Below are 18705 nucleotides of genomic sequence, written 5' to 3' on the forward strand. Positions count from 1 at the left end.
ATCTTATTTGTGACATTTTCAGGCTGTAATTTTACTTTTTTACTTCTATGTACATAACTAAATTAATTAGTTTAAAGAAACTACTGAGTTTCTTGCAGGTTCGTTTCAGTAGACACACTTTGAACCGTTGATTTCAGAACTTTTAATTTAATTTAAGCTTATTTAATTAATTATAGCTTGAATAAAGTATATATTAATTTACTATGTATTTAAATCCGTCTGTACGACTACAACGTCGCATATTTTATTTATTTATTTATTTATTTGTAATCAACAGCGTATACAGATTATATTTGTACAGTTTTTTAAATTTCATGAAGACTATGGCCACAAAGATTACAATATAAAGTGTTTAATATAATATATTTAACAAAGTGGATAACAAAAAGAAAGTAGGTCTAAAGAAAATTGTTGACGTTTGTGACAAGAGAATATTCACAAGTGTATGGGTATTTGTATGTGTGTTTGTGCATGCGTGTGTGTGTGTTTCTGTGTGTATGTGTTTCTGTGTGTATGTGTTTGTGTGTGTGTGTTTGTGTGTGTGTGTGTTTGTGTGTGTGTGAGCGTGTGGCTGTGTGTGTGTGCGTGTTTATTTTGGCGGTAAGATAGTGTTATTTGTTTCCTTGGATAAGTGAAACAATTGTTTTTTGGATAAGTGAAACAGGTCTAAATGAGAAAATAATTTGTTGTATGTTCGTGCTAGACGTACACTTATAGAGCTTTTTGCATAGTTTGCGTTACATTTTGGAACAACTAGTAGGTGGGGGTTACGCGATCTAAACGAGGAGGCATTTAGAGAGAATGCTGACACCAAACTGGGGCAATCCATCATACCAGTTAAAATTGCTTGTAGTAGCAGCATATCCTTTTGATTTCGTCTTTGCTCTAGCGAATCTAGTTTATAATAAATACTGGCTTCTTCGTAAATGTCAAATTTTTTAAAATCTTTGTGCGCTAAGTGTTTATATTACCTATTAAAATTAGCAATATTTCTTTTGCGAACATTCAGTAGCTGGTTCATGAGCGCCTCTTATAACTTTTGAATTTTGTCCCCCCAATATTTATTTTCGATGACAAAATAAATTTGAAATTATAATTAATTAAGCATTGAAATAGTTAATACTATTCTATAGGATACAATACATTATACAACACGAGTTTGTTTCTATTGCGCCTGATCTGATTCTGAAAAAAATAAATACAATAAACTTAATTAAATTTTATTGTATTTTTTTTTTATATCCTGGGACATTGTTCACACAGCTTGTACTATAGAAACCAGACAACTGATATACTACATATACTACTTTTCTTTTGTAAGTACATACTTATATAAATAATAATACCCAGACTCAGGACAAACAGACATGTTCATGCACACAAATGTCTGTCCTGGTAGGGTTTCGAACCCACAACCTTCGGCGTGAAAGGCAAGTATCTACCACGCCAAACGGCCCGATTTCGTTGTGTAATGTTTTGATTGTATGTGCTTGTATCCCAGTCTACAATATGTGGGTCTGTAAAGCGCATAAAAATATAATATTTTTACATATTACCTATAATTGTAAAATACGACAAATATATTTTTTTAAAAACCCGCTATTTCTTTCCCCGGTTGTTCTCAGGTCTAAGGTGTTTATTTCCGAACCGGTGATAGATTTATGACAATCAATAAGTACTTATGTGTAACACTACTATATCGAATAAAGATTTTTGAGATTCACTTTGCGTCCCCCTGAAGGTAGCGCCACTGGCTACTACTAGCCTAGCCCGTGCCTTGTTCGAAGAGTCAAGGCGAAACGTCTTTATGAAAAAAAAAAATGTACAGATTAACAACGTACAGCAATACGATTGTTTAAAATTTTAAAGTTCAGTAACAATTGAATGTTTATAACAATGAGTAATTGTTACAAAATAATTATTCATTAAAACGAATGCCGATTCTTAACAATAAGTAATCAAGGTCATGTGTGAAATGATATGTGTAAATAAGCTTTTAATTTTATATTGTTATATAATAAATGAATCGACAAATAACAATATGGTAAAATAATGATAATATTACAATAAAGAATATACGAATATGAATTTGCGGGGCTGGGTTTTGAAACATTGGGTCTATGGTCGTCCCGTACAAAAAGAATCATAAAAGATATTTCTAAGAAACTGGTCCACACTTCTGGTGACCCAAGAGCTGGCGCTCATTTAGCCCAAAGGCTCAGTCTAGCGGTGCAGAGGCAATAGCGCCAGCGTCTTGTGCCACAGGACAATCTTTTAGACGGCGTTTTTGCTTTAAATTTTTAATGTGTATTTTGTTCTTTTTATTTTAATTTTGTATTTTATAAAAATGTCTGTACATATAAAGAATATACACATATTTAATATTTTATATTATTTGACCGCAATAGTTTTATTGTAATGTATAGATTATTGACATACAATGCGATTAAAAAATGAAAGTAGTACACTAACCATTAAAGCGTTAATAACCGATAGCGCACGCGTTTCCATCGAAATGTATTTCATAGCGTTGTGTGAAAAGGGCCTAAACTAAACAAGTGATATTTAACATTCACATCTAAATTTAGATATACGTTTTTATGTAAAAGGCGTTCACAACGGACGACGCGGTTATTTTAAAAAAACCGCCTGTCACTACATTTTTTTTAATGAACTATATATCCTCATTGCAATGACTTTATATTTTTTTGGAAAAATGTAACTATTTTCAGCCATTTTATGTGTGCGTGCGTCCCACCCAACGGGCCTTGCGTAAGTATCGAAATATAACTTAAAATAAAATCGAAAATGATCTGTTTTGTAATGCAGCTTCGAAACTCCGTAGCTAATTAAATTAATAGGAAACTAGCTGACCCGTGCCCACTTCGTTGGGCGGTAAGTTTACTTATTTTGATAAGAATTCATAAATGTTGATAATATGACCAATAAACATGACCTAACCATTTAAATTATTTTTTTTAATATAAAAAACTAGTTTTTGTGACTTAAATATAAAAGTTAGACATATGCTGTCGCTGACTTTTTTGTAGGCATTTTTAAGCTCTACAACTTTTATGTGGAACTAAATCATATATCTCTCATCGTTAAGGCAGTGTTCGTAAGAAACGTTTTCGTTCCATAGTTTTTTCTCCTACTAACTTTGCAAATCCGACTTCAATTTTTCGACTTAATATATAGTAAAAATATATATGTGGCTTTCTATTGGTGGAAGAATTTTTTAAAATCAGTTCAGTAGATCCAAAGATTACCACCTACAACCTCACAAACTTTATCTTTTAATAATATGAGCATAGATGGCGACCAATAGAAGCGTTTATACCTAATCAAAAACCTTTTCTAAACAATAAGACCCGCGCCCCACCTTTTATAATTTAATAGTGCAATTCAAGAAACCTTTACGCAAGTGTCAATAACTACTTATTTTTAACTGAATCGTATATAATATATTATATATAACAATTAATACATTAGATAACAATTTAAATTACATGGCTAGCAGCCAAATCATTTTAGGTAGCTAATATCTAAGAGCCATCGTTCTTCCAACTTCTCACTATGATGAGAAAAAAGCAACTCTTAAAAACGTAATAGAATGCACTGGTTGGTTTCCCACTGGAATGGTTTCCCAGCGGGGTTTTACGATTTAAGATCCTTATTTGTTTTAATAAATTAGCAATTCGATGAAACAATCGACTGTTAATCAACTTCTTGGAGGTGCATCAGTTTGAGTCGACTATCCGAGCTTCATGAAGCCAGTGCTTTGATTCTGATACGAGGGTCAATGAACTTGAAGTGGAGGACAGGCGCAGTACGTTTAATCGGAAGGAGAAACCTGCTAGGCGAGCCAACCTCACTTCACTATAGACGATTATAGTAACTACTAATAACAACATTGTGAATTTAATTTTAATATCATATTGTAAATTTAAAATTCGAACGATTTTATTATTACTAGTTTAGTTTCGTTTCGTTATTAGCGGTATTGTAATTACTGACACGAGAGATCACGCAACGTCAACGTAAAGAATTATCTATTAGAATATTTGTATATCGGAAGTGACCTATAGCCCTTCTGCCATAATATAAAACTGCTAAAATAAAATGACCACTGAGTAGCACGAATACAACATTCACAACAATTTACAACCCCCTTACATATATGTATATATATAGTTATACAATGGTTCGTGTATTTTCAAAAGCCAAAATACTAAGGACAGGTAGTGTAACAATTTCGGTATACGTTTGTTAGTAATTACCTCGTTAGTTTAATGGTTAGCTTTTGAGGCTGTAGATCTCGAATGCTAAGATTTAATCCCTGGGTCGATAAATAGTTATTACGTTTCGAGGCCAGCAGTCTTTGTGATCCCAAGCATCGAAACGCTCGTAAAACCATTAGCCCTGCCTAATCTTTCCGATAGTGTCGTATTTACCATCCTGTCGAATTGTAATGAAATATCGACTTGTGTTTGTTCACAGATTTGCGCACTACAAAATTTCAGTTGTTAGTCTGACATGACAACGGCCGCCGTGTTCGAAATCGGCCAAAAGATATCACTTTTTAACTGATTTCATGTAGTTCATACTACTAGCAAAATATCCTAACAATATCTCGAAATGCTATGAAAATATTAAAAAATCTCATTTCTCGAAGTTTGTTTGAAGTTTAAAGTTTATTTTATTGTTATTAACGAGTGCTATAGTTTCTCGCTTACGCGCGGTTGGACACTCGCCAAAGTCGCACGCGAGGATCGTTGACTTTGGGACGAGGTATTGAAAATTTTGGTAAACAAAACACATTCAAGATATATATACGTATATTTATTTTCAATATTTACAGTTTTACCCGACCAATGATATACCAGAAACAAACAAGCATAATCCATAAATGTTAGTTTGTACATCATAAATTAGTTTAAAAATACCTTCGGTGTTTACTTACAATAAATTAAAACTACATTTACTTGTATGTGAAATGAATAAAAATGAAATGAAAAAAAAAATGATAAAGAAATAAACGTATATATTTATTTAATAATAATAATAATTGCAAAAGACCCCTTCATACTTCATTAAATCGCGAATTTTCTAGAATACAAAAATATCATTTGATAAATATACCAGAAATATTAATTATTTCAAAGAGGTATCATATTGTAAAACCTTTTATACGAATTTATTTATTACTCATATTCCTTTTCAATCGTCTCTTTCAATTATTTTATTATTAACAAACACTTTAAAAAGTACTAGTTTTCGTCTGCGGCTTCACCCGTATGAGGGGCAGGGGAAAGTGTACCTGACATTTTTAACATCTTTGTCCTTTTCCCCTGACAACCTAGAGGCTAATTTAATGATGAACGGTTGCGTAGTCAAGGCATGTAAGCTTTACGAACAAAATAACTCATTTTCGCCTTTATAATATTAGTAAGGATTATCTTAACAGTTTAGTACATGCTATATTTTATATGTTCTATTGTAATGTTGTGTGTATATATATTTGAGAATAGACTGATGCTAGTCGCTAAAGTTATTCCTAAATATCAGCAGTAGAGCAATAAAGGATTATTAACCACTATTTATGTAATAGGTTTTCTCGGTATTGAAGTAGTTTTAGTAATAAAGGCAATTGTTCAGTCAATCTTAGTGGCATTATATAACTTTTTGAAAAATATCATTTAGTATATATATAATTACATATATCGTTTCACATAATTTAGTAAGCTTATACTTCTATGGACTATGTATTCATTATATTTGTTTTAGTTATGTATTTTTATTATTAGAATATTTACAGTTAGAATATTAATTGTTCATGATGAACGAAAATTAAAACCGGAGGTAGTTTTTCTAATTCATAATTATCGATTAAAAATTAATAATATAAATTTAATAATAGTAATAAATAATAATATTGGTCATTAAAGACAATTATCTTAGTATTATTTATTTAAAAAAAAAAAAAACAATTAGAAGATATATTTTGTTTCGAATAATAAGTGGTTCAATGAAATATAAATGTAGAAAGTTAAGAAAAATGTGTTAATTGTTAACAGCTATTATACATTGTGCTATAAATTATAATTGACTGGTGAATTAACTGGTGGTAGGGCTTTGTGCAAGCTCGTCTGGGTAGGTACCACCCACTCATCAGATATTCTACCGCAAAACAGCAATACTTGATATTGTTGTGTTCCGGTTTGAAGGGTGAGTGAGCCAGTGTAATTACAGGCACAAGGGACATAAAATCTTAGTTCCCAAGGTTGGTGGCGCATTGGATATGTAAGCGATGGTTGACATTTCTTACAATGCCAATGTCCAACTTTCTCTCTCTTCGGGAAGTGTGCCGGAGGCTTGGAGAAGAGCTAATGTGCAAGCGGTTCCCAAAAAAGGGGATCGGTCTGACCCGGCAAATTATCGGCCAATAGCTATCACCTCAGTACTTTGTAAGGTGATGGAACGGATTTTAAACAACCAACTGATCCATTACCTAGAAGATCACTGTCTAATTAATGATCGTCAGTACGGGTTTCGACCAAAACGGTCCACAGATGATCTTCTAGCGTACGTATCACACCTCTGGGGTGAAGCTATCGACAAGCATGGAGAATCGTTGGCTGTCAGCCTCGATATCTCCAAGGCTTTCGACAGGGTCTGGCACAGAAGTCTTCTCTCCAAGCTACCGGCATATGGTCTGCCTGCTCAGCTATGCACCTGGATTGCCAGCTTCCTACACAAGCGTAGCCTTCGTGTTTTAGTAGATGGTTGCGCTTCACAATTCTATGTAGTGAATGCTGGGGTCCCCCAGGGATCTGTGCTATCTCCCACACTCTTTCTTTTGCATATCAATGATATGCTCTCCCTTGGGAACATACATTGCTATGCAGATGATAGTACAGTGCATGGTGGATACCACGGACGCGCAGTGGCTGGGCGGGCGGAAACTGAGGAGAGGCGGGAGAATCTTGTCATTGAACTCGATAAGACGTTAGATCTCATCGCCAAATGGGGCTCTGATAATCTTGTTGAGTTTAATGCCAAGAAAACACAGGTATGCGCTCTCACGGCGAAAAAGTCAACATTTTCCCCTCTTCCCTCCCTCTGTGGTACTCCGCTGGTGATGCAAAGCAAAATCGCCATGCTGGGGATTGACGTTCGCTGCGACCTTAGTCCAAGGGATTACATCGAGGCTGTTATAAAAACAGCTTCACGGAAACTCGGAGTTCTGAACAAGGTGCGGCGCTTTTTCACGCCACAACAACTGTGCCTGCTGTACAAAACACAGGTACGGTCTTGCGTGGAATATTGCTCGCACCTTTGGGATGGCTCCGCTAAGTACCTACTTGAGGCCTTGGACCGGTTGCAGCGACGTGCCGTACGCATTATTGGCGACGTAAAGGTCACAAACACCCTTGAACCTTTACAATTGCGTCGTGAGATAGCAGCACTGAGCGCTTTCTATCGACTGTATCACGGCGAGTGCTCTGAGGAATTATTCTCTCTAATTCCTGCTTCCCCCTTCCTTCTTAAGTCCACGCGAGCTGGTTCTCGATGTCACCGCCTAACTGTGACATCAATTCCATCGCGAACAAAGAAATTTGGCAACTCCTTTCTTTGTCGCACTTCCAAAAAATGGAATTCCTTACCAGCTCACGTATTCCCCTCCTCTTACAACCCGGGTTTCTTCAAACGAGGCGTGAAGAGGCATCTTGCGGGCCGGCAAGGCGAAGGCGGCTAGTGCAGAACGTTTTTCCCGTCTGTACTGGCCGTCGTCGCGTTTGGACTCTACTACCACTTACCATCAGGTGGAGTAGAGTCATTTGCCCTCCCGGCGATATATAAAAAAAAAAAAAAGTCTAAGAGCGTTGGTGACCACTTACCATCAGGTGGCCCATATGCTCGTCCGCCTTCCTTTTCTATAAAAAAAATAAAAATTAAATATATATTCGAGTTTCAATTACATAGCGAATACCAAGTACTGCTGTTTTGCGGTAGAATATCTGATGAGTGGGTAATATCTACTCAGACGAGCTTGCACAAATATCTTGCATATAAGTTATAGGGAAATTGGTAGACCTTTGTTTCATTCATTATACCTACCTAACCTACACTACAAGGACTAAAGAATTTAACTTCGTACAACTTGTCAGAGTTGGTTTTTATAAAAACACAAAGACAAATAAAAAAGGTCGTATATACGTATTTCTGATAAGGCAGACATGGCCCTGTAAACGTAATACTAATAAACATTACAAATAATCGAATCTTCATAGACTCGTTGTCCGTGTATTTCGTTTATCTATTCTATTGTTTTTATTTTTATTTTCTTTTATAATTATTTACATACTGTTGCCGTACAACGTGTTCCATACTCTCGCCTATATGCTTATAGCTTCTTATTAGTCAAGCACACTTTTTTCTTTAACGCTGGAAAAACGCGTTACGCGTTTCCCCCACGGGAACAGTGGGGGGGGGGGGTATGTGGGGCTCGCTGGTGTCCAAGGCGCCAAATGCGCTCCGAACATCGGAATACCCACTAAAAAACCAGCGGTACCCTTTCCGTCTTGACGAGGAGCGCCACGGGATCGCTTTCGCATACTACCGTGTCGCTCTGACGAGCCAAGCACACTTCTTTAAGGTATCTCTAAAGATTTAGTTCAATTTTCCGCGTATGAAGTCTCCCATATAGCCCTACTAGAGGATAGGTTTTAGATACACTATGTTATTTTATATACCCCTGAATACGTGTATACAAAATTTCATTATGATCAGTCTAGTAGTTTAGACGGGAAAGCGTAACAAACAAACAAGATCACTATCGCATTTGCAATATTTGTAAGGATTTCGTATGTGTTTGATTAGTCGTAAAACTTGTAATTGGTCGAGTCATTATTTCAAATAGTAGAGTAATAGGTATTACACACTTTGTTTATATTGTGACAAAGTTCGACGTTGAATCGAATGTTAAACGAAGTTAAATCGGTTTACATTTTTATTCATGAAACTTATTTGGCACGGCATAGAAAAACCTCACGGTCGTATTTTAATACAACGATTGTACATGTAACATTTCTTTGGAACATTTTCGATACGAACTTATTACCGTACGCACTTCAAAATTTCTTGGTACCAGGCTTTGGTTGTAAAGTACGAAAATACTTGAAAAATGATAACTTTTTAGCTCAACTTTTAATACTTTATAGTTATTGTTTTGACGTTGCTTGATGAGAACAATTTTACTATTAATATTAATTTGTTTACTTTAAATGAATTCTATATAACTTAAAAGAATTTATATTTTATATATTAGAATTCACATTACGTTTACATATTATATTATAAACATTATACTATGATATAAATCATCTCATTTATTATTCAACAGCAACAAGTAATACAAAAAATAATAATAGTTATAATCCTCAATTCAAATTCTAAATTAAAGTTTAAGTTTTCATAAGTAAATAACTAAGATTCTTACCTCTGATGTGTCAGTGTACAGCTCTCCATGTTCGTCCTCATATGTAATATTAATTTTAGCGACTGTATATATATCGCTTCCAAATCTGTCGTCGGTCGGCCCGTATCTGACTGACTCGAGCTCACTGCCCGGCGTGTGACATCCCACGATGCTGACAAACCAGCCGAGTGTTGCTAGTCTAGACCAAATACTTCCTACGCGCATTTTAATAAAAAAAAACGCACATTCGAATATATAAAAAAAAAAAAAAACACTACACTCGTAGTCACTCCGCCGATGTGTTCCGACGATAAGCGCACACGTCGGCGTTCGAGCGTAATCTTTCACTGTATGAAACTAAAACGAAAGCAACTTTTTATCTTTCGCTATCGGTTAACGAAAACAGACGCAACGGATTTAGTTAAGAACGTGACGTTTTATCGTTATCACTCGCGAAATTGAACAAAACCGGCTCGCAACAAAAAATACAATTTTTGATGACTCCAGTTTTTTATTAGCCGTTATATTATGTATGCGAGAGTTATCGTCATAATATCATATGTGACGCAGCCTCCCGCATTTATCTTGGCTATATGATCAGAGCATTAGAGTTGAAGTCGACTGCGGCTCCATACCCAGCGAGGAACTTTGCTGCTGCCGGTAACTGGAACAACGGATACAGACATTGTATTATTTACGTAACATTACGCAATTACATACTAATAATATAAAATATAACCACATTGGAGCAGCGTTGTGGAATAAGCTCCAAAACCTTCTCCACAAAAAAAGAGAAGGCTCAGCAGTGGGACATTCACAGGTTGTTACTTAAAACTTAAAGTAAGATTTTATTTCTGATACGAAGATGTTTTTAATTTTAAATAAATCGATATGAATTAGTGATTTGAACATGTTAGTGTTCAATTAGTGTTTTAGGTGCATTTTACGTTTACAAATAAATAAAAAATTTGTTGCAAAAATGTCTTGATACCAATCATACGAAATTAGATCAGGAAAGCGATTCCTATTTTGAATTATTATATGTAAGATACTTTCAAACACATAATCGTCTTTAAATATTTGTTTGAACGTACTTTTAATATAAGAACTTAACAATGTCCAAAACCAGCAAAATTGATAGGCAAAGGTTACACGCACAAATATACTATATATACCGTCTATACACACACACATTTTACAGTCTGATAAAAACAACACGAGTCAGCCACATTCTCTTAACAGCTGACATAAATTAAAACAGTAGTAAGTAGTAACTATATTCACACGCGAAGATCTTGTAAAATAAACACTATCGAGATAATGTCGCACCTCATCTACAAATAACGATAAGTAACAAAATTGAGTAACTCTTAAAATACTTATCACCTTACGGTTTTAATTATAATTGTTATTTAACGGCGATTAGTTAAATAATGCTGTTTTCTCCTTTGAATTAAATCGATCAAATTAATCAATAAATTTAAATAAGTTATGGTAAATATAAATGCCTGTTGGAAGTAACGTGTTGGATTTTTAAAGGTCCAATGTGAAGGCAACGTTTGAGTGAATCGTTTACGATGCTGAAATGTATCATTGTTGAATGTGTGCGTACGCTGTATTTTATCATATAGAATTACTCTGGATATGTAGTAAGCCTACCTCAATGAATCGGCGACGTCAAAGTTGAGTTTAAGCAATAAAAAAGTTTTTTATATAGTATAGGTAGGCGGACGAGCATATGTTCCACCTGATAGTAAGTGGTCACCAACGCCTATAGACATTGACATTGTAAGAAATGTTAAGCATCGCTTACATCGCCAATATGCCACCAACCTTGGGAACTAAAATGTTATGTCTCTTGTGCCTGTAATTACACTAGCTCACTCACCCTTCAAATCGGAATACAACAATACCAAGCATTGCTGTTTTGCGGTCTACCGCACTGGTGGTACCTACCCAGATGAGCTTGCAAAAAGTCCTACCACCAGTGCATGATGAAATGTACTTAATATAGTATATTATAGAGTGGATTCGAAATTATGTCTAACATCAGTGCTAATTCTAAGTGTATCTTAATGGATATACAGGCAGTCCTCGACTTACGTCGTTTCGATTTACGTCGTTTCAAGTTACGTCGAACAATGTTTTGACACTATTCCTCAAGCATATGTCATTTGTTTCGATTTCCGGCATAGGAGAATTCATTTGTCATTCACTAAGCCAAAAGTTTAATTTTTTATTTCTCATTACATACATATTTTGATTACATATTAAAGTTTTATAATAATTATTAAAATTAATACGTAACACACAAATACCAAAAATAACTAGCAATTTCATAAGTGCATATATAATTATTTTAAGAACTTACTTTTGATATTAAAGTATGTATATCCTTTGTTATAAATGCAGTTTTTTTTTATTTCGAGTCCGTGTGGATCCTAACCCTTGAGTTTTACATGTAAACATATGAAAAAATATGTCTCGACTTACGTCGTTTCGATTTACGTCGCGTATTTCGAGAACCTAACATGCCGTAAGTACGAGGACTGCCTGTATCTACCAATAAGAATCCAGATCCAAAAGAAACATCAAAATATCATAACAGTACCATACCATTACCATAAAATCTACGGTCAAAATTAACTATAAGAAATATATTTAAAAAAAAAAACTAGGTCATACGTAACACAAACGTGTATAGTCCATACCTAAATAAACCTAAGGTCGTTGACTTCCGGCCATCGACCGCAGTTCTATAAGAATTCTTAATAAATATCGTGATTCATGAAATTGTGATAACGCCTCCGTTTACGGCTAGCGATAACGAAAGATTTTCAAATTTCAATTTCAATTTTTTTTTATATTTCTATGGCTTGTAGTCTAGAGGAAATAGTCTTGGTCATATAGTATTTTCTTAGAAATTATTTTAATATGATATCTATCCGGGATTAATAATGGCCACGAAGGCCAATATCAAAAATATATATAATAGTACAGGCGTGTTTGTATGTAAACACGAATTTCTCTTCCTTTCTCGTAGGCTCCGTGTGCTTTTCGAGATAAAAAAATATAGCAACCTAACTTTGAAAATTTCTTGATAAAAAAACTCAATTACTATCAGGGACTTCGAAATCAGTACCCGTATCAGTTATCCACTAACCAAACGAGGCAGGTTTTACAAGATTTAAAAAGAAGAAGAGATTTAAAGATTAGCAGGTTATTCATTCAAAGTGAATTGCACAAAGTTATAGTACATATATTGCTTTAACCAAAGACTTAATAGTACATATTTTGTTCGTCGTTATTTTCATGCTTTTGCCACGTGCGTGACCTCACACAAAACGCTTGAATTATTTATTACTTTGAACTTCAATTAATTGAATATACATAAGGTTTATAATATTAATTCGGATAGGAGACGATGACGTGATGATGAGAACCGTTAGTCTTTTCGAAACATATCGAGCATCCCTCGATAAATAACGTAACTGAATCCAAATGAGTTATTGATAATATGTAAGCGAATGCTTTATTACTAGCCTCTGCCTCCGGCTTCGCCCGCGTGTAAGGACCTACGTCGTTTTCTGTACCCCTCAAAACTTGTATGCCAAACTTAACTTGATAATCGGTTGAGTAGTTTAGACTTGAAAGCGTAACAAACAAAGGAACTCACTTTCGCAAACCCAAATTTATCTGCCCGTTATCTGGATTATCTGCCCGTACCGACTTCGTATGGGTAAAATAATCATTTTATCATTATATCTAATTATGAATACATCGATATATCATTTTTAATCGAGAGATTGATAAAGTCAAGAAAACATATTATTAAATGAAAAATTTCGGAATATATGTTTTTTTGTAGGAATAAAAATTTAAAAAAATTGCTCGAAATCTTTTTCGGCTCTCTAAATCGGCATCACCGCCATCGCGAACTTTAGCTAAGAACCATGAACAGGTACCATGATAACTAGAAAAAAATATATTTACAAAATCGGACAAGTTGCTTAGAAGAAGAGGAAAAACTATCGGACAAAATAATTTTGTATACAGGTGAATATGTTGGTATGATGTATGTATAATAACTAAATTGCAATTTGAAATATAAAAATTGCAATTTCAAAAGAATAGAATTACGTATACAATATAATCTGTCGTAAGTCAGTTGCTACATGTTTGATAAATTTAAAGCATCACGATCTTTTAAAGGCTGATTACGAAAAGTCACGATTCATTAATTAAAAAAAAAGTTGTAAACAATTCAGATCTTCGACGATTACTTCGTACTCATTTTTTAATTTAAATATTATTCTAACAAAACGCGAAAAAAGAACGTTGTCAAAATAAAGACTAGAAAAATTTTTTAGAACTTTATTTTCCGGTTATCAGTTAAATCAATGTTGTAAATGTTATCTGTTCGTGAATCAGACGCAGTTCGCTTTATTTAAGCCGTAGTAGACAATGATCAAATTACAATATTAATTTCGTGATCAGCTATGAAAGAAAACATTGTAAAGAAACCTCCATCTACCATGAGCCGTATGTTTATCCGCCGAATCGCATTTGAGCAGCACGGTGGAATAAGCTTCAAAACTTTTCAAGATGGAAGCTTTTGCCTAGCAATGTCATACTTATATAGGCTATTAAGTTTTTTAACTTGAAATTTTCTATATTTTGTTTACGTGAGCCGTAAGAAGGTGAATTAAAGTTACAAAATCGAAGTAGAATTCAGCATTAGCTCAAATGTATGTTTAAAATAACGTATGGATTAGAAAAAGGGCCGAGCACAATGGCTATTACACATGTTCAAGGGACGGTTCAAAAAAGAGAACTAATGCTTGAGTTTTTATGATTGTATCTAACACAATCGTTATTATACCTGTCTCGGGAATATATAAGAATTTTGATAAGATTTATATATTTACAGATTAAAAATATTGCTATAGGACCTCGTTTATTTGTCTTAATCCATTTTTATATTGCTTATCGCGAATGATAAAAAACAAATGAAATCTGAAACGTTTCGATAACACCCAATCATACCTATTCGTAATACATATTTACTCAATCATGTGAATACATTACGTGTTATAATAATAATTGCTCTACTATCGGCTTTACTTATAAACGATGCTTATGGGATGCTTAGTTAAAAATTTCTCTGTCTTTTTTAAAATGTCAAATCAATGACAGAAAGAGCGAAATCAGTGTTTATAATAATAATGTATGTTGATATATCTGTTTGACTTCGACACCATTCGACAAATACACATTCATTATTAAGGTTTTTAGATATATCCCCTTTGTTGTAACCGCTAGATGGCGCTGCAACTGTAACCGATCTCTTGACTATTGATATTTATACAAAAACAAGAAAGTTGGAGGATTTTTCATATATAGTTGATAAAATTTTATATATTGTAATTGTTAAAGGAAACAAAACAGTTACACTGCTCAGCATATATCATTTTAATTATTTATTCGCAAGGGTCACTGAACTTCAACGTAGAAGAAAACACTCATTAAAACGTGTACACACAATTTGACAGAAAATATTATTTAAATATTATAAAGTTAAGTTACCTTTTAACAATGATGTCAAAAGAATGCCGTAAGAGGCGCACGCGCACTGGGAGAGCCGAGACACACGAATCACTTTAAATACAATCCTCATTACATCACGACACGAGTTTATCTAAACGCGTATGAAATTGTATATTTTATCAGCTTCGTAATTAACCTAGGAAATTCGATGTACCCATTCCTTGTAAGGTGATTATGAAATTAATTCGTTAGCAATGTCGTATTCACGACACTTCCGCGCATACTGGGATGTATACATAAAGATCATTATATAACTGATAAGGTACGACAGCGTGTAAAATTTAATTCAGTTCATTGGTTCCGTGTGTATAAACAAAAATGTTATATCGTAAATTTATTGAGGCGTCGGATGAAGAATATCAACGGCGGCGTCCACAGACCCAGTTAGAGGTGTATTTTTTATAAGAAATTTTTACTAGCCTAGTGTCTGGAAGTGGCAATGTTGGGCAATTTAATTTGAGATTAGCATTAGTGAAGCTGAATTTTCATGTACTTAATTTGTGATTATAATTCATTTTATAATTGATGAAGAAAAACATCGTGTGGAAACCTGCATATATCGGATGTAAATGCACATGAGTATCCACTAACCCGCATTGGAGCAGCGTGGTGAAATAAGCTCCAAAGGCTGTCGATCTTTTGTAGTATATTTTGCTGTATTTATTTTCTGTATTATTATAATATGTGTAGTGTTTACGTAGTTATTATAACTTATGTGTTGAAAAAAAAGTAGTCTGAAAGTAATTGCGTTGTATAGTAAGCGACGAGACCGATGATTTGAGTTGCATATAAATTTATTTTATTTTTTATAGCTTATATTGTGAAATTGTAACTTGCATGCTGTTATGTACAATAATAATACTTTGAATACCAAATATTATAATAAATAATATCCCGTTATTCACATGAAAACCACAAACTTATTTATGTATAATACTTTAGCTCTACAACATAAAGCTTCTTTAATTAATGCCTATTGCCACAGTGCATGCACTAATTGTTCTAGATAGCATTGATTTTAATTGTAAGGAAATAAGCTTCCAAGAACTACGCTTTTAATATAATAATATGTTTTTAAATAATAATACCGTTACTGCGTTTGTCTGAAGTAATTAATACATAGTAAAATATATTTGAGTTTTCAAATAGCTTATACAAACATACATAGGTTATAATTGAAGTATCTCTCTGTGATTTCTAAACTAACTCTTTTTAAGTGAATATACAGTACAGTGAATATACAGCCTGTGATTGTCTCAATGCAGGGCTAAGGCCTCCTCTCCTTTTTTTAAGAAGATTTTTGGAGCTTATTCCACCACGCTGCTTCAATGCGAGTTGGTGAAATACACATGTGGCAGAATTTCAGTGAAATTAGACACTTGCAGATTTCCTTCACCGTCAAGCCCGTGATGAATTATAATAAAAATTAAACACATGAAAATTCAGTGGTACTTGCACAGGTTTGAACCCACGATTATCAGTTACGATTCACACGTTCTTACTACTAGGCCATCTCGTCATTAATTATTATTAATTAGTAAGTTAAAATGGCCTTGTAATATTAATTATGTAATAATTGCGAGTTACCAAAACCAACACGCACGTTTTTTTATACTACTGCAGCTACCTAAGTATTTAAATATTTTATATATTGAATTCGAATAGGAATTGTGAACGTTCGTCATAAACCGATATTCACGCTAACGAAGCCGCGGGTTTTGCTACTTATTCATTATGGTTTCTTTATCGTTATTTAGTTAGACAATTTTAATTCAGAATAAGGAGTTTCACTGCATTACGGTTTTGTAGTAGAAAATGCGGAATTCTAAGGAATGATAGGTATATTTATTTATCTGCATTCCTTATTTGTGAGGCAAACTCGAGATAATATGGCTTAGTTGCCCTCATAACATGGTTTATATTATCATTTATATGTGATAATATATATTTCTTTAATTTCTTAATCAAATACTTACATAATTTGTATTTCGGATATTATTAAACATTGAAAAGTTCCTATTTTTTGTCCTATTTTTGTGACATATATTGTATTTTTTTTAATTACAATTCTTAGAGATTATATTTTATGCACGGATCAAATAAAAATATAAAAACATCTTGGATATGTAAATGACTTAAATTACACTATCAATACCTCAATTTACAAACAATATTTTATAGTTATAATAGTTATTTGTATGTATGTATGTGATGTTAACTAAAGGATAGAAAGAAAAAAAAAGGGTTAATGATAGTATTAAAATAAATTTCAGTAATTAACTAGCAAACATCGGATATAGTTAAGTTGCGTGACTCGGTAATTATTTAATGTTAAAAGTGTACTTTTACTTTAAGTGTTATACAATAGGAAATAATTTATATTTGTTTTGTTCCTTTGCCGAAGGTTACTCCACGGCCATGACTGAGCAAGGTCTGTCCTTCGCGGGCTTTAATGGTCTTTCGTTTGAGTGATGTGACACGTACCTTATCGACAATGGACGAAAACTTTTTGTTAGTTTTTTTTTGTTAGCAAGTTACCTTCAAATCTAACCTTTATTGATAAGATTTTTATTTGATAATTATGAATTTAGATGTTGAGAACTTAAGTGTGCTGGAAACCTACAATAAAGAAAACAATAAAAGGGCTTACTATGTGCAAGCACGTCTAGGAAGGTACAGCCCACTCATCACGTATTTTACCATCAAACATCAATACTTAACATATAGTATTGTCGTGATCTGGATTGAAGGGTGGGTGAGTGAATGTAAATAACGGCATCAAACCATTGTATATACACTTATTTGTACCTCGCTATTTAAAGGGCGTCTACGAGATAAGCGTCGTTTAAATTATATTCCAATATTTTGATGTCGTCATAACATTAATTAAAATAATAAAAAATTGGAACGTAAAGATTTGATATTAAAACAGATATTTCAGTATAACTTTAAGGACATCATATATAATTCAAATCTTAGATGTTTATTAATACTGAAAAAAACTACAACTCGATATATGAATTCTCGTCCCTCGTTCAAAAGAGTCGCTCTATGGGCGGTTCCCTCGCGTGACTGGATCGTGAACTTCAGCCTGAAGGTAATGCTGTTAACTACGAAGGCTACGAACTTGGAACCTTTTGGAATGTCATTGACAAATGACAATGAATCGACGTATTTATAACAAATGAAATGACATTAAAAATTGATTGCGTATGATTCTTTAGAAAACGACTATTATTAATATTTTTTTTTTTTTATATAGAATAGGAAGGTGGACGAGCATATAGGCCACCTGATGGTAAGTGGTCACCAAACGCCCTTAGACATTGGCATTGTAAGAAATGTCAACCATCGCTTATAGCCAATGCGCCACCAACCTTGGGAACTAAGATTTTATGTCCCTTGTGCCTGTAATTACACTGGCTCACTCACCCTTCAAACCGGAACACAACAATATCAAGTATTGCTGTTTTGCGGTAGAATATCTGATGAGTGGGTGGTACCTACCCAGACGAGCTTGCAGCCCTACCACCAGTGTATAGTTTTATTTGCGTACTGATAGCTAATGCTTTAAAGATTACATTCATTCCTGTTAATTAAAAAAAAACAATTGTTAA

At 33.7% G+C, this 18705-nt stretch overlaps 1 protein-coding gene across 4 annotated transcripts in view; it reads right to left on the bottom strand.

Annotated features, from left to right (window-relative positions):
- The window catches only part of LOC126776835 (E3 ubiquitin-protein ligase goliath), a 90203-nt gene that overhangs the window by 36178 nt on the left and 35320 nt on the right, over positions 1-18705 (bottom strand). For 3 of the 4 annotated variants that reach the window (XM_050499672.1, XM_050499669.1, XM_050499671.1), the window contains exon 2: positions 9503-10145. In XM_050499672.1, coding sequence (XP_050355629.1) covers positions 9503-9706 — 204 coding nt within the window. In that variant the 5' untranslated portion in view covers positions 9707-10145. Of the gene's footprint in view, positions 1-9502; positions 10146-15067; positions 15145-18705 lie in introns of those variants that run through there. The other variant, XM_050499670.1, reaches the window with a different exon arrangement.

This window comes from Nymphalis io, chromosome 21, assembly GCF_905147045.1.
Source record: "Nymphalis io chromosome 21, ilAglIoxx1.1, whole genome shotgun sequence".
NCBI lineage: Eukaryota > Metazoa > Arthropoda > Insecta > Lepidoptera > Nymphalidae > Nymphalis > Nymphalis io.